General features: G+C 37.6%; 1 protein-coding gene across 3 annotated transcripts in view; it reads left to right on the top strand.

Annotated features, from left to right (window-relative positions):
- Window positions 1-25,268, top strand: part of MYO3B (myosin IIIB) — a 207,787-nt gene that overhangs the window by 90,564 nt on the left and 91,955 nt on the right. For 2 of the 3 annotated variants that reach the window (XM_069020690.1, XM_069020689.1), the window contains 9 exons: window positions 8,621-8,717; window positions 9,613-9,729; window positions 10,579-10,683; window positions 13,190-13,273; window positions 13,955-14,157; window positions 14,520-14,618; window positions 15,216-15,330; window positions 15,702-15,828; window positions 15,972-16,533. In XM_069020690.1, the coding sequence (XP_068876791.1) occupies window positions 8,621-8,717; window positions 9,613-9,729; window positions 10,579-10,683; window positions 13,190-13,273; window positions 13,955-14,157; window positions 14,520-14,618; window positions 15,216-15,330; window positions 15,702-15,828; window positions 15,972-16,201 (1,177 nt within the window). In that variant the 3' untranslated portion in view covers window positions 16,202-16,533. Of the gene's footprint in view, window positions 1-8,620; window positions 8,718-9,612; window positions 9,730-10,578; window positions 10,684-13,189; window positions 13,274-13,954; window positions 14,158-14,519; window positions 14,619-15,215; window positions 15,331-15,701; window positions 15,829-15,971; window positions 16,534-17,273; window positions 17,422-17,657; window positions 17,812-21,042; window positions 21,132-22,636; window positions 22,767-25,268 lie in introns of those variants that run through there. The other variant, XM_069020693.1, reaches the window with a different exon arrangement.

Raw genomic sequence — 25,268 nt, 5'->3', positions numbered from 1 at the left:
CCACCAGTTTCCCTAAACTATTTTCATTGGTTGTGGATGCTAAAAGGCAGGAGCAGAGGAATTTTCCAGCTGCTGAAGCATTTGTGAAGTTTTTCCTTTCTCATGCTTTAGCTGAGAAACAGAGAAATCCAGCTTCTCACAGCTTCTCTGTGAAAGCTTTCGTTCTCATGCAAACTGGATGGACAGCAGTTTGAGAGAATGGAAACCATTTCTACACCTGCAAGCTGTTGTGAGAACAATGGAATTGTTTTCAGTCTTGTGAGAATACTATTCTCACAAGTGGGTGGTTATACCACTCAGCTACTTACTGTGGTGGGTGGCTAGCCAAGGGCCAATCATGGAATTTCTTTATTGTGAAACACATTATATAAGATGAGCTTTTCATTAAATGGAGCGGAGCTCTTGCTTCGGCCATATCATCTGACCTGGTTTTATGTCGTGATTTTCACCGTTCTCTGGGGATAACAGCGACAATTGGTGAGATGCAGATATCTTCTATCCTTATGCAAATAGGTGTTTTCTGAAAACCCAGCCAGAATTTCCACACTTGTAATGAGGAAAAAGATTCTTCGTCTGTTGGCATCTTTTAGACTGAAATTCTTGTGTTTTGCCATTTCAGCATTAGCACTCCACTCCTGCATTCCTTATGTCTTATACTCTTGTGGGGAAAAACTTGGTGAGGAAGTCCAATGTCACAGTTGTGTAAGGATGAGCTCTGGCTATTATCTTTGTTATCAATATCCCTTTTATAAGCTATCAGTTAACTGTGTGTGTTTTCTAACAATACCAAAGCATAATGGCTAATTAGCATCAATACACTTTCATTAACAGCTTTGACGTAATAACAATTATAGGAAGTTTAATTCTAAGAAATTTATTCAGTGTTAAGTATTCCACTAGTTCTATTTTAATAAAAGTTCTTCAGTCCTTGAAAAATAGAGGTTAGTACATATGGCAGCTGGTGAGGGGTCAGTAGCTCTGACCGAGGAAGCTGTGACCGGTCTGGAGAGATGGTCCCAAAAAGAGACCGTCTTCCCCAGGCTCGGTGTCTTCCCTCAGCTGCTGGCAGGGGGGCCCGTGCAGAAGCTGTCAGCTCTTTAGTGATTGTCAGCTCGTGATTCCAGCTCAGCTCTGCAGGGCAGCCTCCAGGCCAGAGCAGGGAGAGAGAGACAAGAGGCCCGTGCAGCTGTTCCACACGAGGCAGCTTTATTAGTCCGGCAAAGGCGAGCCAGGCACGAACCTCTCTTCCCTCTCCGGGGCAGGGGGCTGGCTTTATAGGGATACAGGGGGTGGGTGTCAGAGGGTAAGGGCCAATGGACTGCAAAGGATCTGCATAGGGTCTCCCAGAGGATTCCGGGTTTGTCTTCTTCTTGCCATAACTAAGAGTAGTTCCCTTTCCAGGGGAGTTCTGCTGGGAGGGTTAGGCACTCTCCTTATCTCAGCAGACGTCCCTCCAGGGCGGGGGCTGGGCATACCCCACAAGTACACCAGAACGTTGCTTCACATGTTTTCATTCCAGCCATGCTGAATTATTCTTCCCCATCTATTCTAAAGTCAAATACAGAATTCCTTTTTAACACATGGATACTAATTTCTAGATCACCTTGGGAGTTACAGCAGTCTTATTTCTATCAATATATAGCTGCCTCTAGGCAGGAAGCATTTCTTAAAATCAGAGAGGATGCTTTCACAGGCTCTCACTCAGTTTTTTTCCTATTTTTCCTTCTTTTTTTTTACTTTCCCACTTCTGTATTCACACAAATACTGTAAGATGGTTGTTCAAATGGTGTCCTTACACATAGTAAAATTGTGAGAACAAGAAATGTTATTCATTCATAAAGAATCATACCTCATGTAGCATAAAATTGGACAATGGAGGAAAAAAGAAGGAATCTAACTTACAGCAAGGTGTGGACAACAGAACAAGCAAACATTGGTCAGGAATGAAAAGCAGAACTATAAAAACCTTTTTTTTACAATAGTAATAACTGAGTGTTGATAGACTCAGTGTGTCTATGTCTTTGATGTTTATAAACATCAAATATTATCCCAGTGTCTGAGTGTGATAAATACTGTATTTTCTAAGTAAAAAAGGGTACACAAGTCAAGCTTACCATAAACTTGCTATATTTCAGGGATAGGTTCTTCAAGATAAAGATTCATATGATTGCTTGTCAGTATAATACCAAGAATGTTTAGGCACCCCCCGAATTATAATGCAAAAACATAGTAGAGGTTTATGTTCTGTTCCTCATTCTCGCTCTAATTTGCTGTGTAATCTGTGTTCTATCACTTGCCCTCAATATTTCTCTGTTCCTTTCACTTAAGAAATGGCTATTAATAGCTTTACTTAATATATTACACCTATGAAAAAGAGGTAGCAGTTTGTCTGAGGCAAGAACTTAATCTTGTTCTATAAAGCTCTACTGTACCTGTGGTCACTGTAAACCTTTTAATGAAGAGAAACATGTATGATGCCTGGAGCTCTAGCCATTTCTATTTTCATTCTTCCTGCCCAAGAGTCTGGGGAAGGCGCTGGGAAGGCTCCAGGCAAAGATATGTTACAAATTATGGATATTATACATTCTCCTTAGCAGTAAACATTTGCTTTGTTTGTGGAGATTATATTTTTGTTAAATAATGTTTAAGTGTGCTTGATAATCCATTAAGAGAGGCTATGAGAAAGCTGCTCACTTTCCAAATGCGCTTTTTGATGTCTTGAACTTATTCATGTGGTCGGTTGCTTTTTTGGTTCATAGTACAAGTGATTCCAACATACAGGCCGATCGCCAGCCTGCTTAAGGAGAAAGTCAGAAGAGATTTAGTCTGTTTCCTAATATTGCTAAATTTTAAATGACTTCATGCTGTCTACACTGGCAAAATGCACTGCAGAAAGTGGGTATATTCTCTGGTGTTTGTTTATAAACATCAAATATTATCCCAGTTTTTTTGTGCTTGTCAGGACTTTATCTCAAGCTGGCAAAGCTGGCAGCTGGTTCAGTGTTGAAAAAGTTGAAAAACAGATGTAAAAACTTTCAAAGCCTTTTAAGCTAGGAATTATACCAAGTTCCGTAAATAATGTTTAAAAATACAACAGAGCTTGTCATGGAGACATTTAAACGGGAAAGTCACGTGGAACCCCAGTATTCTGTCTATTGTCCCAGCCCTTCCTTGCATAAAATATGATGATAAAATCTTGCATCCTTTAGGAAGACTTTCTCAAAAAAAGTAACCTCTCCATTTTATTCCATTAAAACAAAACAAAAAATGTTTCATGGCTTGTGAGTAGAACAAATGGAAAACTGTAGAATTTTAAATCTTTAACTGAAGGCCTTGAAAAGTACTGACCATCAGCAAAAAGGAACGAAATTAAAATGTTCAGTTTTTTCTTTTCCCATTTAAATGTACAACAATTAAGACATTATCTACTTATGCTCAGTCTTAAAATAACAGATTGCTCTATCCAGAATAGCATGTGGGAGAAAATCTAAAAAAGAATGTTATAACAGCACGTGAGATGGGGAAATTCAAATGTAGTAACAGATCTATTAACTGCCTTTTCACTGTGGTGGAGAAGCAGAACATCAAGGAGGAGAATACCTGATTAAAAGCTTAGAACTGCAGACAGGGAAGAAGAATCTTTACAGAATGCATTCTAAAAATTTTGCTCTTGGTAATATTCTTTGAAGCTGTCTTTCAAATTTTAAATACTGTGGATTTCTGTGTGGCATTTGGCTGTTCTTTTGGACGAGATAATGTGGAGCACTTACATGAAATGTAGTAGATAAATCTATATTAATTTTAAAGTAACAAAAATATTGAATAATCACCAGTTGTCACCTACATTTATTTTGGTGGCACTGTCTATCAAATGTCAGTGGAGGTGAAATTGAGAAAAAACATGGTCTTCTGTATTTCCCCAATAATCTAATAACTCCTGATGTAAAAGTTATATAGTGATGTGATGTTTGAAAGTTAATGTTGATCAAGCATTGAATGGTTTGGGTTATATGGTTCAAAGTGGCAGCTTCCCAATTATAGCAGGTTTGGAGAGGCCAACTCCAGACATGGCTCATTCTTCTCTTGGATGTTTTCCTACAAACTAGGTATCTTATGTTCCTGTATGTAAATATGCTTCTTCATAGGAATCAGAAAAGATCTACTAACCTCTCATTTCAGTTTTTAAAAGAATGAAGAAACTTCAGCATTTGCATGAATATGGTTTTAAACAATTCAAGGTAGACAATAAAGACTTTGGAGTTTGCAGTTTTGGGTGATGCTGGGTCAGTGTGCTACTGCTGGTCACCATTTAGAAGTTTGTTTCTGTAATGGGGAACAGACACTTGTGAAACCTTGCATTTTGAAGGATAAAATGCAAATCAGTACATCAGGAGGCATCAAACTTGAAGAAGCCTGGGGAAAAAATAGAAAAGGGGAAAAAAACCGAAAGGAGCTATTAATAGTCTGAGAAGGGCAGGTATGTTCAGGCTACCTTGTCAGATATTAGAATGACGCTACAGTGTCTTGGCAGCTTCCCCCTTCTTATGAACCAGCTGGATTACAGCAGCAGTCCATCCAAGGAAGTAATTCTTACTACTAGATATCAAGCTTTTCTGCCAGCTCACATTTAGATTTGAAAGCAATTAACCACAAGGAACTTGATTGCATCCAGCCAGTAATTTTCTTTGGACTCAAAGATAATAACAGAAACAGAACCAGAAATAGTTCTCTGATGCTATACACAGTGTAATTTAATGCAATTCTTCCAGCCTTCTTCTATATGAATATTAGGCAAATGACTTTAAAATTCTTTTTTCCCCTTTTTAATATATATTTTTTTAATCTCAAAGCTGCTGTGGCCCCTGAAAGTGATCCTGTTCTGAGTATAATGTATGTGTTTTTACTGGAGGTTGTAAACTATAGCTGTAGCATTTATATTGTAATTAAGGCTGTGTCAGTGCCTCTGTTATGACCTTGCTTCAACAAATTACTTAAGGCTGAAACTTGATGTAAACAAGCAAAATGAAGTCTTTGCAATGCATGGGAAATAGGCTGTGTATCTCTGCGTGGCAGTATCACACTCTCTCCTTTTTTTCTTTCTTACTGTGTTGAGTATTTTTCTTGTAAATCTCAGGAATTAATTTTTAAATTGGCAATAACGTAAAGAAGACCAAATACAGAAACCATTGTACCTTTGTAAATCCTAGAAATAAACAAATAAACAGTAAACATAAATGCTTAACTGCACCAAGAGGCCACAGTAAAGGCCTCTTGAAAGGCCCTAAGGATGCTAGGGGTGGAGGGGAGAGAGATCAGAGAAGAAGCTTCCCAATGTAGGCAAAAATTCTTGGTCTGTGTTGCTTTATTGCTCAGGTTGGACCTGCCAGCAAAATGACTTTTTGATCTAGAAGTCTGTGTGGTCCATATAGCTTTTCTTTCCCCATCCCTTGATAGCAGGATATATGAGTGTATAGCTATTTACAGTGCACTTCTATTACTGTAACTGGTTACCATCTTTCAGACTATCTCTACAAGAAGTAGAACAAATGAATGCTTCCTGACTTTTCATGAAATGGTTCTCCCAAGGGAGAAATGCTTCTTGCCTTTTGCGCCTCCTCCAAAATCCAAGAAAACTGTCCCTTCCAGCTATTCCCGCCTGATAAAATGGTAATGGGTGGGTGCTCTGGAGCATAGAGCCTTTTTCAACAGACAGTGGTCATCACTAGATTTCTGGAATCAATCTAATGGTGCTCTTCAGGTCTCTTCTAACCCAAACCATCCTGTGGTTCTATAATAAAGTTAGGTACCTTGAGTGACGCCCTTTGCACCCTTTACGGCAGTTCGTTTTGTGAAGAGACTACATCTTGCAGGGATAGCTTCAGAAAGTTGCTGGAAACTTAAGGAAAATAACATCTTTGATTTTCCTTTTGCTTAGAGTTTGTACTTTTTATATGTTGCCCGAAAGGAAGGGTAATTGAAAAAATGACTGATAATTCTACTTTTTATGCAAAATATATACTGAAAGTTATTTCCCCAATTAAGAATGTTTCCTTCTGTTTTTTAAGAATTTTAAAAATATGTTTTAAAAGCAGATTGTATTTCTGATGTAAAATTGTGGAAATAATTAAAGGTTACTGTCTGTATTTTTCCTTCCCACTCTGTCAATGCACTGGAGGACATAGGGTCAGTAGAAAACTGATGAGGCCAGCAGGAGATTTGAAGCTAATGTGATGTTATGCTCCTAATATCCTCTTCTTAATCATGTACTTAGGAAAATGAGTTAAGTGCCAGAAAATGTATGCACAAAGGTATATATGTTTTCCTTACATTAACTAAGACCAGTTTCCCTATTTATTTACATAGGTTTGAGAGGAACTCTTTCCAATAAAAAAAAAAATTGATTGGTTTATCACTTAAGGTGAACAAACAGCAGGAGTTTAATACACAATCAGATAACAGATTAGTTTACAAAGCCATTCTGCAATTAGACATGCTTAGGTTTGAATGTGCCCTCTTCCCCCTCCTCCTTGCACCTCTGATAGATGCATCCCTACTTGCAGTTTGTTGCAATTCAGTATTGTGGCTATGATGTTTTGCTCCAGGAAGAAAAAGCCTCACAGAGGAGTTATGTTAGCTATAATGTTGAGCTGTTGCTTTGCCATTTACATCTTCATGGAGTAAAACAACTGTTAAAATATTTCCTTCATTTGTAGACCGAGGGGTGCTCCCATCTCTAAATGATTTACATTATTTACAACAGCATTTTTCTGTGCAGTAATAGGATAAAATAGAGGTTGAGTTCTGGTTTGAAAGGGAAACAACACTTAAAAACCCTAGTAGCACATTGTGCATTCTTACTCCTTTAGGGATCTGGCTTGTCACCAAAGTGTAATGTTTTTGCATACAGTGATGCAAAAAAAAAAAAAAAAGCCTAAAAGAACCCACAACCCAATACCTAATTGAAGACCAGGAAATGGAAGATTTAATTGAATGGAATTTTGAACAAATTGAAATGATCACTATGCTGCCCACGGGAAATAATACCCACTATAACAATTTTTCTTTCATAGCTTTGTATTTGTGTTTGTATGTCCTTCTTTCATTGCTTCATATGTACAACATCAAGCAAACCACCATCTGTGGGAATGTAGTGGGACTATCAGCAAAACCTGCTGTCTTCCCACTGTTTTATTTCCTGCTGACAAAACAGTTTGCACAGTTTTATTTAGTTATAATTCAAATAAACCATTACAGAATAGTTTTCTAGAACTCACTGAGTAGCCAAAAGGAAATGAGGAAAATGAATAAAAATAGACATAAGAAAAATATGATCTTTAAATGTGATTCACAATTGTCAGGGAAGCTGTACTCGTGGCTAACACTCCTTCCTCTTTGTTAGAGGCTTTCCATGCAATAATTCTTCTGGTGATGTAATAGCTCTTGGATATGAAAAAATTCTCTTTACTGAATAAAAGCTGATTAGCTTGAAATGTAGAAGTGTACATAACAGGGGAAAATGCAAATGCCTCATTGTTAATTCTTGAAAAAGGATTCCAAGAGCATATGAAGATATGATTAAAGAAAAAAGACCCACTAAATCTTCATATTAACCTTGAACATTATAGATAAACAAGTGTTTCCTGCCAGGTTACTGTTCTGTTAGTGCTTGATATAATATTTAGCCATGTTTTGGGATGCTTGATCATGTGATTCTTACTTTCTACATGGCAACCAATGCAAAAACAATCTGTCAAGGACTGTCATTGAGGATCAATGCTAAGTGTTACTCAGCAGGATGCAGACTGTATCTCGGTGGGTGTCCTTCTACTATGCTTTGATTATGTTTGTTGTAAAGAAAAGCCTAGTTGCACTTACAGCATTCATATTTCACACCCTCTGTGGAAGACATGTTACAGCCTCTTAATTTGTTCCCGTTTCAATATGATGTGTTGTTTAAAAACATATACACCACATTTTCAAAGATTCCTTCAGTATAATCTGATTATAAAGGGGTTATGTGACAGTTTGTCTCTGCTGCTTATTGTGTGGGTTAAATCTCTGGAGACAAGCTGACTGAACATCCATACAATTTAAAGTCGGATGGCAGCTGTGGTTCAAAAATGTTGTTTTGGGCCACGTCTAGGGTCATCTGAGGAGGCACTTTGGCATACATCAAGGTAACAATAGGATTTTATACTACTTACTGCTTCTTATAACTTCTTTAGATGACAGTACTATGGCTGGGCACATGGGGGTAACATTTAATTAAACTGAGTGGTAGTTTATTAACTTAGAGGAAGGAGGGAAGGGAAAAGACGAAGAATTTTTTTATGGTTTACTGAGTGTGAGTGAAGAATAGTAAGTCTGTAGCTAAATCTTTGCTGAACATTGATAAGTAGATGGGGTTATATATTGTGAAAGAGAAAACAGGTAGTACACTGGACAGCAAGCTGATCTATTGCTTTTATAAAAGGACATTGCAAGCAAAATTACACATTTCAGAGAGCATGTCTGAGTTTCTGCATGACAAAAACATTCACCCGTGACTCCCCTTTGCATCTTAATGTTTGCTGTCTCTAATACACTTTTATAACACTGGTGCTCTGCTAACAACTTCCAGGCATGAACAGATACATACTAGAAGACCTTACCATGTGGACAGAGCTGACAAGTACTCTCTAGATGATGATCTGGTAAACCTAGAAGTTCTCGATGAGGTACTGTACTGTCTGAGTAGCAGTTTCTGACAATTGTACCTCACATTCTTGCCTATTTCTGCTTTTTAGGCCTCTCTTAGAAAAATGAAAATAATTCCTTCTTGCAATCTTTTCTCTCATCAAGGCAAAGGAATTCTCACATGACTGATTTGCTGCCCTCACTTCGTTAATCTATATAGTGGCATAAAAGTAGTAGCAGTGAATACTATTACGTGGAAAAACTTAATTATGAGTGATGCTAGTTTAAATTATTTTTGTGAGTTTCCTAAAATGTGAAGTTTAGTCATAAAGATCTGGATTTAAGTGATTTTTTTTTTCTAAAATGATTTATTTATATTGAATAATATATTACCTGCAGCTTCTGGATAAAAAGTGGTAAAACTATCAATTTCGTATTTCACAATATCCCCTATTTGCAGAATATCTCTACATTTTTGTGTTGATAATCCTTAAATTACATGCCAGCAAGAAAAAGACATTGTAATCAATTGTGCTAGTGTCCTGTTTAAACAGTCTTTTACCACTACTTAAAATTTAATCCTTGAAAAATTATTATCCTTTTTTCATGGCCAAATAAAAAAAATTAAATGGACATGTACTATGAAGTGCAGCAATAACATGTACCATGTGTACCACCATTTTCTCTTCAGAAGACTTGCTTCTCAGGCTGATATAAGAAAATATTCTAATTTGCAATTAGGAATTGCTATTCAACTTAGTTTTATGACATTGGCAAGAATTTTGAAAATATTTGATTTTGTGGGTTTGGCATTTAAAAAATAATTAGTAACACTTACAATAAGTATTTCTTAAACAGTGTTCTCAGTATATTTACAAAAATCTTCCTAAGTGGGAAAATACTGTATAACTATCAAACTTTTTGTAATCTTCTCAGGATACCATTATCCATCAGCTGCAAAAACGTTATGCTGACTTACAGATTTATACTTATGTTGGAGACATTTTAATAGCCTTGAACCCCTTCCAGAATCTCAGCATTTATTCTCCCCAGGTAAGAGAGATTCCAAGCTGAGGATGGTACTTGCTTTACATCTTGTATTAACACCACTAGCTAAAATACTTAAGTGATGCTGGAAGTAAGGAGCACAGACTGAACTTCAGCCTTTTCTTTTTCCAGAACAGTGTGGCTAAATATTTATTTTGTTTTGTTTTGTTTGTTAAATTCAGTTTCATTTGATTTCATTCACTTCTTGGAGGCACAAATTCCACAGGAGGGATAGAGATTACCCCAGGCACAGCTGTGACTCTTGTCTAGCATTTAGGGCTTCCTTCTGGGAACCAGAAGATGGTTATATGAACCTCCTCATGCTGAGGTTTTTGCTTGCTGAATAATTGCTCTGACTATGGATTATTACATGTCCTGTGCCATCAGCTCTGGCTAAAAAGAAACAAATTAATCAAATGCTGTAAACATAAAGGCCAGTTTAATTCCCTACAAATATGAAGAGAGGTGGAGATAGAAATAAATTAGTCTCCAGGGATGTCTAAATCAGATAGGGGGCCAGATTTCAGATTCACTGTAAGTTTCTTTTGTATAAATTGCTTATTTCCTTGATTGAAGGCTTGTGTTTGAAATTCTCCTCCTTGTGATAGAGTCCTCTTCATTGTCTTGTGCAGGAAACATCAGAGTACGTTCTAGGTGTTGTAATTTGTATTCTGGAAATTGGGCAGTGCCGAGAGTTACCACTCCTCTTCCAGGTGATTCAGTGGAAGTTCTGTGGTATAACAGTCAACTACCTTCTGTTGAACAGGCAGATGATAGTCACTGTCCTCTTTTCAGTTCTGATTTATGTAGCTAAGTTGCGTATTTTGACTATTGTGTGTATTTCTTTAAATTTAGTTCTCCAAGCTTTACCATGGTGTGAAGCGTTCATCAAATCCCCCCCACATATTTGCCTCTGCAGATGCTGCCTACCAAAGCATGGTTACATTCAGCAAAGATCAGGTAAGAATCTGTTCATTTTGGTTAAAGTTTTATATTAAACATACTGCCATTGTGCTACAGGGCAGAACAATGTTCTGTTATGTAGTATTTTGGGAAATTTTTTCTTTAAGCCTTTTATTCCTATATCAGCAAAACCAGAGTAGAAATCTGGTCAGATCTGGGAGTTCTGAAGAGGACACAGTGATGTAAAAGAGACTGAAAGGTCAAATAAGATGATGGAGGTACCTGATCAATATAGTTTCCTGGACACCCACGAAGTCCTGACAGTTGACTCCAGCAGCAAAGTATTGCTGCACACTGTTTCTAGGCCTGTCTTGACTTAGGTATTTCAATAATTTACATTTGTGTTAAATAGGAGGTTCTCAATGCCATAGCAGATTAACACAGTTTGAACCACTTTTCTATTGCAAAAAGATGCTAAGTCACAAAAAATAGGAACCATTAATGAATTTTTTAGTAAAAATAAATTAAGGATGGGTCTATTGTAAATGTAATAAGGACACAAATCCAATTATATAGCAGTGATTTTAATGAGAATAAAATACCATGCTGTAGAAGATTTTACCACATTCTTAAGATTATAACTTCATACTCTTTCTAATTTGATGTGCTGTGTGTACATGAATACTGAAGGCTGATAATTATTTTTATTTATAAAATCCTCATGATTTTACCCTTCACACCACACAATATTTAGTAGAAAATGTTTTCTTAAAGTCACAAAAATGAAATAAAATAATGAAAAGCCTGAAATCAGAAAATGCCAAGAAAAGGAGACACATAAAAGGAACATTAATGATCAAGAAAACAGGAGTTTTACTGGTTATGTGGAAGTATACTAACCTGAGAGATGGTTAATACTTCTTTAATGACTTACATGTTCTTTGATGGTGGCATTAAAGAAAACAAGTACTCATGTAGAGTAACTTATGTGAGAACTTGTGGTCTGAGGAAAAAGATTCGTAATTGCATCAGCTCATTAGGCTAACTTTGTGCATCTTTAATATTATATGTTTTGTACCTCTTTAGAAAATAATCTTCATTCAGATCTAAATCAGTTTCCTGTTTCCTGTTTCCGAAGTATTACAGGAGCTTGTTTATCTCCATTACCTGGCCAGTGTTATGCTGGTTCTTCACATAAAGGTGCACCAGATAAGCACTATAGCCAGACTGAAAATGTATTGATTCTGTTTGCTTTATCCATTGAGCTTTCTCCTGTTTTTTCTCCTGTGAAGCTTGAAAATTTACTTCAGTCTAGTATTTCTCCTGAAGCAATAGTCAAGTTCTGACCAATTCTATAAGGCCTCATGGGCCTTAACTGTGTAAACTGTTGTGCATGACTTACCTAGTCACACAAAAACAATTAAGTTAGGTAGTGTAATTGATGTGCTACCTATTTCCAGGAGCAAAAATAACTGACAGAAAGCAAATAAATGAGCTGCAAATGTCATATTGCACACATTATGTAAAGTTGGTCCCTGCACCTGCTGTCAGGCACCACAAGGTACCACCAGATAGCTGCTGCATCTTTCAATCCTTTTCACAAGTCTCAGTTCCATATGAAGTGCCATTGCAGCAAGTATTTTAGAACCTTGTATCTTTTCCCAGCCAAGAATCTTGAGTATTCACAGTATCATGCAAATAGTTCTCAGATGTTTGCATAAAAACATGTGAACCTATGCAACTGCTCAGTGTTAAGATTTTAATTATATGTCAGTTGATACTTTACCTTAAGTAGAATAGTATTTGTACTGATGGTCTGTAGAATACATGGAAAAATGGGCAAATTAAAAATGCTGTTAGAATTCAAACTTTCTATGATCTGCATTTTTCTGTGTTCCGATGAGAACTGGCTTTCAACTTCCATTTTGCCCATGAAGCATAAGAGCAGAGAGAAGGAAAGTGATTTAGACCATTCTAGCTAGTCTCTTGACTCTGGAAGCCTTTTAAAGCCTATAAAATACCATGTGTTAAGGACTGCTCATGCAGGAAGGAGGTGGATATGTCCTCTCAGAATCATCCAGTGAACAGATGCACATTTTTCTGAAATGTTTAGGTGCTAGTTTGCTGTTCTAGGTTGAATATCAGCATCAGCTACAGAATAGCCACTCTACAAAGGACCTATTATTTAAGATTATTTTTCAGAGCAAACTCTTGGTCAGTGTGTTAAAAAGAGCTGTACCCTGTGATTCATGTTAATTCACATGAAGTCAATGCAGTGAGCTCAGGCATAGTCACTTGTTTATGTGTTCTAGGCCTTCGAAATTCAGTCACTGCTTCAGACATGCACCTTGTGATCAGGCATTGCGAGATGCATTTTAGTAATCTAGGGAATAAATTATTACACTGAGCCTTTGCTTATCTCTCCTTTCAGAAGGGAGTTGACTCCTAAAGTATTCTGTAGTTTTGGCACTAAGCATGAAATAACAGGTAGGAGTGGTAATAGAAAAAATTGACCATGTGGTGAGCTATGCACTTAATTTTTCTTTTGTGTGTGTGTGTTTAGTGCATTATCATCAGTGGGGAAAGTGGTGCCGGAAAGACAGAAAGTGCCCATCTGATCGTCCAACATTTGACCTTCTTGGGAAAGGTATTTCCCAGCCAATTATGTAAAATTATGAAGAAATCTTCCCAACCCTACCCCAATGTTCACTTTATTTAATCTTTAATACTTAAAGCTGTTCATGTGAATTGTCACACTTGATTTAGTGACGTAGTAATCATGCATGTGAGATTATTGAATTAAGATGCAAGAGTATGATTCACACCAAGCCAGTCAATAGTTTTTTAAAGAGAAGGTGCCAGATTCTGAGTGTTCAGTACCTGTAGTTATGTACAGTGTTTATCACATATAACATTATTTATACAATAAAGAATGACAAATATTGCTGTGGCTCTAATTTTAGAAGATCTTACACATTTAAATGTAATCAGTAATGCTATTAGCACAAAATAATGGGAAAATTAACCATGTCTGGTTAACGTGAAGTAGACATCTTTAGTCTACTGTGGTTTTGGTACTCTTAACTAATTATAAAACAAGTCAGAGATGGAACAATTGCAGAGAAAGAAGAATCTGTATTTTTCTACCTGTGGGAGATTTTCTTATCAGTTTGTTGGACCTCTTGGTGTATAAATATAAAGGTTAGCACAATACCTAATTCCATACAAGCATGAGAAGGGGATTCTTTGCTTCTGAAGCAAGAACTGGATTGTGGGTAAGCATTATATTATTTTAATTCTCCTTCTGATTTGTATCTCTTCTGTCAAGGCCAATAACCGTGCTTTGCGTGAGAAAATTCTTCAGGTGAATCCTCTGGTTGAAGCATTTGGAAATGCCTGCACTGCCATCAATGACAACTCAAGTCGCTTTGGAAAATATCTGGAAATGATGTTTACACCTACGGGAGCTGTAATGGGGGCAAAGATTTCTGAATATCTACTTGAAAAATCAAGGGTCATAAAACAGGCTGTGTAGGTATATTAATTGTCTGTCCTATGGCATTTATATAGTGTTTGAATTAACTATCAAAAATTCTGTAGTTTAGGTACTTTTCTGTCTTCTGTTAAAAAAATAATCCTTTCTACAGTGCTGTGACAACAAGAATAGTCAGGTTCTTTTGGAGTAGAAGCCAGAGTCACTTCATTCTTTGGAGAAAGGTTGTGTTCACTGGGTTTTCTGTGTTTCACAGCAGTTGATCCTACACTACTAAAACAAGTGGGAGATTTGCTAGCTTGCTTCAGTGAGCTCATTATAAGAACTACTTTTACATTCATTGTACAAGATGCCACAAGAATAAACACAGGCACTTTAAAAGGATACTTTTTTTTTCCAGGGGAGAAAAAAATTTCCATATATTTTATTATATTTATGCCGGCCTTTATCATCAGAAGAAACTTTCTGAATATAGACTTCCTGATAAAAAGCCTCCTAGGTAACTATCACTCTCTTGCTTTAACTGCTCATTGAAATTAGCTATTGATCAGCACTTGCTTTCAGTATGATGCCTTAAAATCTCTCTTAATCCTTCTCCATCCCTTAAGGATCTATTTTAATCCTCCCAAGGTGAGAAGAAGATGGACACTAAGGCATTATATTATTTGTATTTGCTTGAAAAGGTGAACTATTAAATGAGTAAGAGGAAGAACCAAGCTCATTATGTTGATATTTTGTCATACTTCCAAATGCAGGCAACCCACCTTATGATTTCTTACCATAATACTTCAGGTTCAGGAAGAACCCAGAATATGCTTTGGAGGTTTTTAATTGGTGTTTGTACTTTGGGTGCATCTGATCTCTGCTGGGTGAGGGGATGTGTGTGAAATGTTGGTAACATTAATAGACATTAACAAAGAATAAGCAGATGTTAATGCAACAGAAACAAAAACTTATGAATTAGCATCAAACTATATAATTGGAAGTTATTGAGATAAATGTTCTTTCCAGTTACTGAGGTATTTGCACTTAAGTCACTGGAGCTTGTATTGACATATGTGGTAGTGTGATGCTTTCTTTCTCCCACTCTATTTAGATATATTGATAATGAAACTGGAAGAGTAATGCATGATATTGTTACTAAAGATTCCTATGGAAGACAATTTGAAGCGATTCAGCACTGTTTTAGAATTATAGGATTTACTGATGAGGTAAGATATTCAGTTGCTAAACCATTATTGACCTTCTTTATGAAAACCAGCTCCAAGTGCTACCCTTTGGCTTTGTGGATGTACAAAATTTTGTGAGCCACAAAATCTCTGTTATGACAGAATTGAACTGTGAAAGTGTAACCACACACTCAGAAGGCAAGACCAGCCTGAGGTCCCAGTTAGTACTCAGGCACTTCTGTTGCACCATTTCTTGTGTAAATAGAAGCTTACTTGAACCTGTAGAACTTGGTCTCAGAGAAAGCTACAAGCTTTAATAGCCATTTCAATGCCCATGTTTTTCTTTCATAGCCTAAATATGATGTATGTATCTAACTGAATTCCTTCAAAGTGCTTCTTGTCATCTTTTACAGGAAGTGTACTCAGTGTACAGAATACTGACTGGAATCTTAAATACTGGAAATATTGAGTTTGCTGCTATTTCTTCACAACACCAAACAGATAAAAGTGAGGTTCCTGACCCAGAAGCCTTAGATAATGGTATATACTTTTGAACATTGTTAGTTCTGTAAATGGAATTTGGCTCTATTTTTGGTAGTCTCTAGCTCATGGTAGCAGTTGGTCAATGCTGGTGATTTCCACTGCATAATCACAGTTGTGTGCCTTTTTCCACTGTCTTTTAGCTGCTGCATTACTAAGCATTGGGTCAGAAGAACTTCAAGAGGCCCTAACCTCCCACTGTGTTGTAACACGGGGGGAGACTATTATCCGAACAAACACCGTGGACAAAGCAGCGGACGTGCGAGATGCCATGTCTAAAGCACTTTATGGGCGGCTCTTCAGCTGGATTGTAAATCGTATTAATACACTGCTTCAGCCAGATAAAAATATATGGCAAGTTACACATCACTGAATCATCTGTACTTACTGTGCATATGTCTGATGGGCTCATCCATTTGTATATTTTGATTTTGCAGAAAGAGTGCTGTGTTTATTTTGGCTAAGGCTTCAAAATGGCTTTCATGCTGTGATACTGAATCCTGTTTCCAGGACATTAACCCCATCATTTTCAAAGAGCTGAATAGAATTTAGCTACTGAAGTCAATGGAAATTGGGTGGTTGAAGTGCTGTACAATTTTTTTTAAAAGATGCTTCCTGTGTGGTGAACATGAAATCATACAGAAGGCTGATAGATAATTGAAGGACGCTGAAAAACTTCAGTATGTATTCACAGTCCTTACAGTCCCCTTGCTTTTGTAAGGAAGTAATAAATGCAGACTTCAGATTATTATTATTGTGCTGCTACTTGAGATGTGATTTTTTTTTTTAATAATTACAGAAACATTATATTGTGCATCCTTATGATTTCATTGCCAGGCACTGATCTGGCTGGTTTGATCTTTTGAAGAAGCTGTAGAGATTTTAGAGACAAGAGAACCTCTCAGGTGCTGTGAAAATGCCCCTGATCTGAGATGTCTACTTGCTACTTTGCTATGTCATATAGACATATTCTCATCCATTTCATGCAGTTCTGGTGGTGACTGTGGTATGAGTGTACTTGAGTTAGCCCATGGACTTCTAACAGTCCAGCTTGTAGCAGCTGCAGACTTGGTAATTACCCTTCTGAATGAGTGTAGCAAAAAAATACCCTTAAACCTTGACACATTTTGTCTGCCTGGAGGAGCAGACAGTAGATTTTATTTGGGATCTGCCTACTGAAACCCCTTGTTTCAGTAGCACTGCTATGTGTCTGTTACTTTGCACCTATGGTTTTCCTGCCTTCTTTGTGAAAATTTGTAAGCAAGTGGAAAACAAAAGTCTTAACAATGCTAAACAAATGCACAAGTTGTCTTAGGTTCAGACATACTTTTCCTCCTTTATTTTTGTAGCAGAGTGAATCAGTTATGCAATCTTAGTTACCATGTTTATTTTTACTTTAACTTTGTGTTGCCCATAATGAATTTTGTTTGTATTTTCACATGCAGCAGTGCTGAAAGTGGGATGAATGTTGGGATACTAGACATATTTGGATTTGAGAACTTCGCAAGAAATTCTTTTGAACAGCTGTGCATAAATATTGCTAATGAACAGATCCAGTTTTATTTCAATCAACATATCTTTGCACTGGAGCAGGTAAATTCAGCTCTGTTAAGGTCTAGCTGAATCAACCATCCTACACCATAATCATATTCAGGAGTACTTTATAAAATGGGTATGTGATTTAAATGTGAGATAATGGCATCTTTCTGTTGAAGTTTTGTAAATGATCTTGTTGGGGCCTATAGAGCATTGGTGTGCATCATAAATGCCCTAATGATGATGTTGCTTTTACTGGTTCAATGTTAAAACTGTGCTGGTGACTTTTGTAGATGGAATATCAGAGTGAGGGAATTGATGCTGCTACAGTGGAGTATGAGGACAACCGTCCACTTTTAGATATGTTCCTTCAGAAACCCATGGGTCTTCTCTCTCTACTAGATGAAGAAAGTAGATTTCCTCAGGCAACCGACCTAACTTTAGTTGGTATGTGCAAGCAAAACTCTGGGAAAGGTCTGGGAAATGACAAATGTATTGTAAGAGGATGCAATGTCATCTTTATTCAAGTTTTCCTAGCCTAGTTGTCCTGAGTTTGTGTCATTTCATTTGACATTCAAGTATATTTTTCATTGTGCTTCATCATTTTTCTCTGCTTATGTGCTTTCTATCCTTTTCAAATTGGAAAAGTTGTCTTAAGTATCAGGTGGCAAGGGCTTATTGTTTTTCCAAGGTTACAAGGAAATATCCTGTGTCTTGTACATGTATGTGGGATAGACCAGGCAGTACTTATCCCCATTTGCTGAAGGGAAGGCTGAGACATGGTAGAATCTTGTATCTAGGACCACCCTGTGGGTAGCATTAGTGTTGAAAGTAAAATTTAGGTCTCACAGGTTCCTAGGCCCATGTTTATCTAATTAGAAAATACTGCTTCATTCCAGATTATCTCGTCATAAATAGGAAGTGTGTGTTATTTCTGGTGTGCCATCTGGCTGAGTATTTCCCTGTCTTCATACATATTTTACATACATTTTAACAAATCTTGGTGCCAATCTTAAAATATGCAGCGCATGCCACATTTAAAGTTGTTGTCTTGCATTTATTTACTAGAGCCGCATTTTCCCCTGTGATACGACACAGAGTTCCATTTCCTTCAGTGGAATGTGCCACAGAGACTCAAACTGTTAGAGAAAAATAACAGTTTCCAGTTAAATTGCATAATGCATGTACAAGGTTTTTCACTACTGCTAGGTTGAGCTGAAACTGGAATTCATGTCACAGATAGAATGAGTACTATGGTTTCATTCTGCTCCTTGTCTTGGTTTGAAAGTCAGGTGTCTGCCACGGAAGGCAGGAACCTCCTTTGGAATGGAAAATATTACCTCTTTCTCTGAATTATTATTATAACTTTGAAATTAAGGGCTTCAGGCAAAGATATGGGAAAAGAATTAATAGTTCTTTTTTTATGTACATATACACATATAAATGTATACATACATATGTATGTGTAACAAGGCAAACAAACAACAACGGCAGCAAGAACAAGCAGAACCACAAACCCGGTGCCAGCCTCCCTGGGCCGCGGGCCCTTTCCCCTCGGTGCAGTTCCGCTCACAGCCGGCAGGGGCGCTGGTGGCTCCCGGCCGGGCAGGGCGGCTGCCATGGTTCCCCCGCGCCTGCAGGGGGCGCTGTGGCGCGAGCGCGGCCGCGTCTCCCTCACGTGGTAATGGCGGGAGGGCTGGGTGGTGACATGGGCTGCAGCAGGGACCTCGGAGCAGAGGCCGGAATGGCAGAGGCAGGCACACTCCAGGGCAGCAAACACAATGTAACAGAAGACTTCACAGCCTTAGCAGGAGCCACGGACAGCCGGGCAGACACGGGGTGTTGGATTAGAGTGTAGTGAAAAAGCCCAAGGCAGTGGCAGACAACAGCGGGGCTGGGTTGCTGCGGCACGCAGCCAGGGAGACACGCCCTCCAGGAAGGGGGAGGGGGGTGGGGGTCCTGGGTTTTCCCCTGAGGCACTGGAGTAGATGGTGAGGGTCTTTTCCAGTGAGGCAGGTTGTTCCATAAGGTGTCAGTTCACCAGCTGCTGCTATGAGCAAAGCCTCACTCATGGTAGACGCAGTAAAAAACACAGTGAAAAGATGGAGCTCCACAGTGGCAGCGAATTTTTCTCACAGCCACTACAGACTGGTGGTCTCTCCCTCCGATCCCAGGAGCAAGACAGAGCTAGGAGCTGAGCCGAGCCCCTCAGCCCCCAACTAAAGTCTCGCAGTATCTTTGCCCTTCCCAATAGAAAACCCCTCGGGTAAGAGTAGCCCGCTGCACACTTCCCCCTACCTTGGCCACTTCTTTTGTATCTTTTAAGTACCAGTCCTTATCATCTCCTAGGTCACAGATGGGACAAAATTCCCTGAGAGAAAGTAAAAAAAAAAAAAACAAAAAAAAAAACAAAGGAAAAATACTAACCTCCAACACTCCTCCTTTGTGCACTAAAGTTGTCTGCCTCCCTGTGGGTTGCAATAAATCAGTTAATACTGAATATTGAACTTCTACTTCCAGAGGCACTCTTCCAGAGGCACTTTCCCTGGTCCAGTGCTGATTGGCCTTACTGCTGATCTGTACACAGCACAGCAAGATCCCTCATGCAAACAGCAAAGTGGTGTATTTTGCCCTGTTCAGGTGTGCCAGTCATTAATTCCACCACTCTGTCCCAGCCCCCAGATATTCCAAATTTAGTTATTGTTGCTTTAAATACCAGCTCAATTAAGTGGTAATAGAAAGAAAAACCTAACACAAAATATTAATGGATTCTAACATTAAAAAAAATTTTGATATTATTTTCTGATGTACACAGCATGACAGGGAATTTTATCAATTGATTCTGGTCTCAGGTCTCTAGTTGCTTGTTCAGGTAAATCAGTATAATAGCAAGTTTCACAGTATAAACACTAATTCTCATTAACATGGGTTCCTTTGGATCCTACTCCCTTCCAGGACTGTTTCCTTGGCTCAGCAGGCAGGAATTGCTATCTGGGCCCTCAGTGTTGGACAGACAGCACTAATTTCATTACAAAATATTAAAGACAAAATATCACAGGGCATAGAAGACATTTTTCTTGGAAACTGGTGTTTCTTTTTCTGTCAGCTCTTTAGGGGTAATCACAGGAAACAGAAAGTTTCCTCAGAAGAGGTTTTATAGAGAAGCTTCTTTTATACTGTAGCAGTCCAAAGGTACATGAGAGACAGTTCCAGACTGAACACAGTAACATATCCTTAAAACGTGATGCACAAAGCTCAATGAATGCAGAAAGGAAGAAAAATACAAATAGAGAAATAGACAAAATACAAATAATAGGCATTTAAGTGAGTGTGATATATGCACAGTTCTGAGTGTATGTAGTTAAAATACCTTGCAAACCTTGCATATACGTAAGTAAATTAATTGGAAAATATGAGAAATCTTCTCACATCTTCTCATTGGGTCTTCTTACTTAATATTTTTCCATGGACAAAGGCATCCACAGTGGTGTTTGAAAGAGAGTCTTACTGGGCTAGTTTAAAATGAACTGTTCCATTCAGCTTGGTATTTCTGAGCAATCTGATAGTATGTGTTTGTAGCAGTTCTGACTTCTTGAGCAGCAGTTTAGCAAACTAATTAGGATGAAGATTATAGTTATCCCTCTGTCACTTAAATCAATGTCTTTTCTCAATGTCTAGATAAATTTGAAGATAACTTACGATGCAAATACTTTTGGAGACCAAAAGGAGTGGAACTGTCATTTGGTATTCAGCACTATGCTGGAAAGGTAAGGTCATGTGATTTTTATTTAGTTCAAATAATAGTGGCATGGTCATTATTTGCTTTTAGCCAGAGTTTCTGCTTTATGGGTTTTATCCTCATTTTAATAGAAAAAATGATAAAGTTTATGCAAACATACACTCTGCAATGAAATTTTCATGTGTAGCAGTCCATTTTGGAGCCTATCCTTAGGGCTCTTACACAAATTGTGTAGACAGTAAGCATCTTTTGCCTGCAAGAAATCTGGCCTTAGAGATGCCAGTACTACAGTCATTTCAAAGGAGCAACTCTCTGGAGCCAGAGCAGGCTACGTGCTTGGTAACAGCACGTGAACACCACAGTAGTTCTGTGTGAGAGTGTATGTAAAGTATATGCATAGAAAGCAGTGTAAACCAGTATCTGTAACAGAACTTAAAATCCTATAGAGTGCATTGGAAAGACTGGGACTTCTTAGTAGAGATGTTTTCTTGTACTTTTTAACACCTAACTTCTTTTGTTCTCAGAGGTTCACATTCACGTATTGTTTTATATGGGGAGTAACAGTCTGGCTTTCACCATCACATGAGCTTTGCTTGCAATTTCAGGCCCAAATATTTGTTCATAGACAAAATCAAAATGGCCATGTTGTATCTAGTTATTGATGAAGTCTAATCTCTGGATCATTATAAGACTCCAAAATTTTAAGATATATTCTAGTAAATTCTGTCAGGCTTTCTGTCTTGTTAAGGATAACTATTAAAATGCACACAGGTTTAGTTAGTTCTTTGTACCCACATGGCAAAATAATAAAAACACTACTGGCCAGTTCTCTATTGTAGGAGAACATTTAGTTTCTGTGTAAATTAATGTACTCCAGGGAAATTGGGCTAGAGAGGAATATTGCTAGTGATAATAAAACAGCTCTAGAAAATTATTGCAATTAAGCAAAAGGCAAAATTAACTGATTATTATATTAATACAAATATCCAGGCATTAATTTCTAATCAAAACAGGATAATTGAAATAGAGGAATGTTTGTTTTCCTATTATGATTTTCAGTGTCATGAAAAGCTGTTTTAATGTACTACAATGTTTCCAACTTACTCCTGTTCCTCCAGCAAGTCTATTTATAGATCGCAGGTTTGATGCAGACAACCAATAGAAAGTGACCACCTGAGAACCATTTCTTACACTGCACGTAAATAATCAACTTAAGCTTTAATGAAATATCTCTGTTATGTTGCATCATGCATAGAATAGTTCGACATGGCAAACCATAGCACGACAGGATTTAAGCCATTTAACCCAGTTTGATATACAATGGCATTCTATGAACATAGGTACTCTGTATAGCCAATTTGCATTCTGAACACACTGCTGTAGTTCACTTTTAAGTCTTTTGCAGATAATTCATTTGCATGTAGACCCTAGCTGGTCTGCTTGGTCATCCTGACTGTTCACGTTTTAAAGAACATAGTAGCTTTTGGGTAACCCCTTGCGTCAAAATTTTCTGATTCTGCTTTCCCACACTAGGTATTATATGATGCCTCTGCATTCCTTGAGAAGAACAGAGACACTCTTCCTGCTGACATAGTGGTGGTGTTGCGAACTTCAGAGAACAAACTTCTTCAGCAGCTGTTCTCTAGCCCATTAACAAAAACAGGTATTTTCTGCACAGCTTTGCTAACATTTTAACTTCTTCAGCTACCTGTTCTTCTCAAACTCTTACTTGATTCTGAACAATTTGTTTTTCAAGGATTTTATCACATCTCCTTTCCAGAGTGTTTTTTACACTTTATTCTCTGATTTCAAGATTTCATTTCCTTTTGAAAGGAAATGAAATCTTGCAATTTCAATAAGGATCAATTTGGCAAGGTTTGGTTCATTTCCCTGCACTTCATGTCATCCCATGCCATTTTATTGTTTTCACTTCGCTTCAGAATTCTCTCCTTTTTTTTTAGCATTTCATTTGATCAATTTCAGGGAACTTTGTTCCCTGATTTCAGGATTTCAGTAAGTATAATTTAGGCAAGTTTCAGTCCTATTCATTGCACCTCATTTAATCCCAATCCATTTTGCTGTATTCACTCAATTTCCAAATTCTCTTTTTTTTTTTTTTTCAGTTGCATTTGATTTTATCATATCTCCTTTCCAGAATGTTTGTTACACTTTATTCTCTGATTTCAAGATTTCATTTCCTTTCATGAATCTTGTGCAGCAAGATTCTTCCCTGACTGCAGAGAAAGGGAGATTATCAGATATGTAGGGCAAGAGCTCATTCTCAGGGCAGGATAAAAATGCGGGAGTTTCTAGTTCTTAGTGCTTTGCTAAGATCAGTACACAGTTGATAGATTCTTGTGTACCATGGCTTACAGTTCATAAATCACGTAGTGTAGATCAAGGTGTCTCGCAGGTAATATCCATCTATTTAGAAGCACTGATGTAATACATAGTTTCTTACAAATTGTAAAAGCCATATACTAGTAGGCTAGAACCATTTCCGTTGACTTAAAGCTTGTTGACTTTGACTTACATGAAACTGCCAGATCTGTAGCTAAATAAAACAGCAAAATGAAGTCTGATTACTCCATGGATAGATGCCAGAATGCCAGTACCATATGCAAATGATAGTTCTGCAGTATCCATGCAAACAAGCCAGCAGACGATTACTTCTCTCAATACTTTCTACACTCTTTAAGCATTATTTTGTAAGGGATAAGAAAAATATGTAATACCAAATCTAAATACAATGGATTGTACTAGATTGAAAAATTATTGTGAGCTGACATATGCAGGTGAGTTTGTATGTTTGGGTGGAAATACTCGGTAGATGCATTAGATAGTGCTGTATAGGCTTATTGTACATGGGCTGTAGATGCAATTCTGTGCCTGTGTAGCAGCTCTCTGCCTTGAATTTCTGGACTGCCAGTAACCCAGTCGTAGCATCTGGTGATGCATTTAACCTCTCTTGATATTTCTGTGTAGAAGAAAAGTGAAAAATTATAATGGAGCTTTTTTTGCACATGTAAAATTGATATCATAATATCTGTTTATATACTACAGAGGATAGATTCCTGTTACAGTGCAATTTTTCATGTAATTGGAAGGCTTTCGACTACCCCCCTTCAAATTACACTTTTAGAGGTCCCTGAGAGGTGAGGATCCAATGAGGAATCTGCTTCTCCATTCAGCTATAATGAGTTTAGATGGAGGGGATATAGTTTATGACAGAGGATTGGTTTGTGCCCAAGTCAGGAACGAATCTTTCTGTTTACTACTACTCTACATTTGAGTCTGTGTTAAATTGATGAAAGAGATTATGATCAAGCAAAGCAAGCAAGAAAGCTCACACATGGTCAAATGTACCTCCACACCCTCTTTACAAGCTGCTTTATACCTTGGAGCTATTGTCAGAACGAAACTGATTAGGTGCTTTGTTCTACTTATCAGACCAAATTATTGTAAATATTATACTTTTTTTTAATTGCTATTTTTAAGTCAGAAGGCTGATGCCTTCATGCAAACTCATCTTTTTCTGGCCTTACAGAAATATTTTCAGTAGCAGCAGCACTCAACTTGAGTATTTTGCCTAAGATGCATAGAAGGTTCAGTAAGAGATACTTCTCATTGCAGTTACTGTATAGTTAACGTGCTGGTATATTTTACCCATTTTTTTAGGTCTCTTACATTCCTTCCTTGTTTCCTATTTACATTAATGGAATGCTTTCTCCCTCCATTTACCTTTCTGTGAAGAGCACACAGCTTGTCTGTATTTGTCAAGTTGGTACAGGACATCCTGATAAAAAAAATTATTGTGCATATGCATCTGTGCATGGTGTTATAAGAATAGCTTACAGCCCTTATGTCATTTTTATTTTTGAAAAGCCTTTGTGATTTTCCTCTTTTTTTCCAGCTGTCTGATATAATTGGCATTCACATCCTGTGTTGGGGCCTCTGTGTTCTAAACTCAGATTGTTGCCAGGTTTAGTTTTGGCAGCTTGCAAGATAAATGAAAGGTTTGGCTGAGAACAGAAGGCACTGCTGGCAATACTGCTTCATCTCTGCTCAATGAAGAAAGATAATGCTATTCTCTTAACTTTCTACAAAGATGCCTTTGTAAGCAAAAGAATAGTGAGTGTGTATATGTCCCATTGTACTCTGTCCC

The sequence above is a fragment of the Aphelocoma coerulescens genome, chromosome 7 (assembly GCF_041296385.1).
Source record: "Aphelocoma coerulescens isolate FSJ_1873_10779 chromosome 7, UR_Acoe_1.0, whole genome shotgun sequence".
Taxonomy (NCBI): Eukaryota; Metazoa; Chordata; class Aves; order Passeriformes; family Corvidae; genus Aphelocoma; species Aphelocoma coerulescens.
The sequence above is the reverse complement of the archived record's forward strand: the minus strand, read 5'-3'. Positions and strand labels throughout refer to the sequence as shown.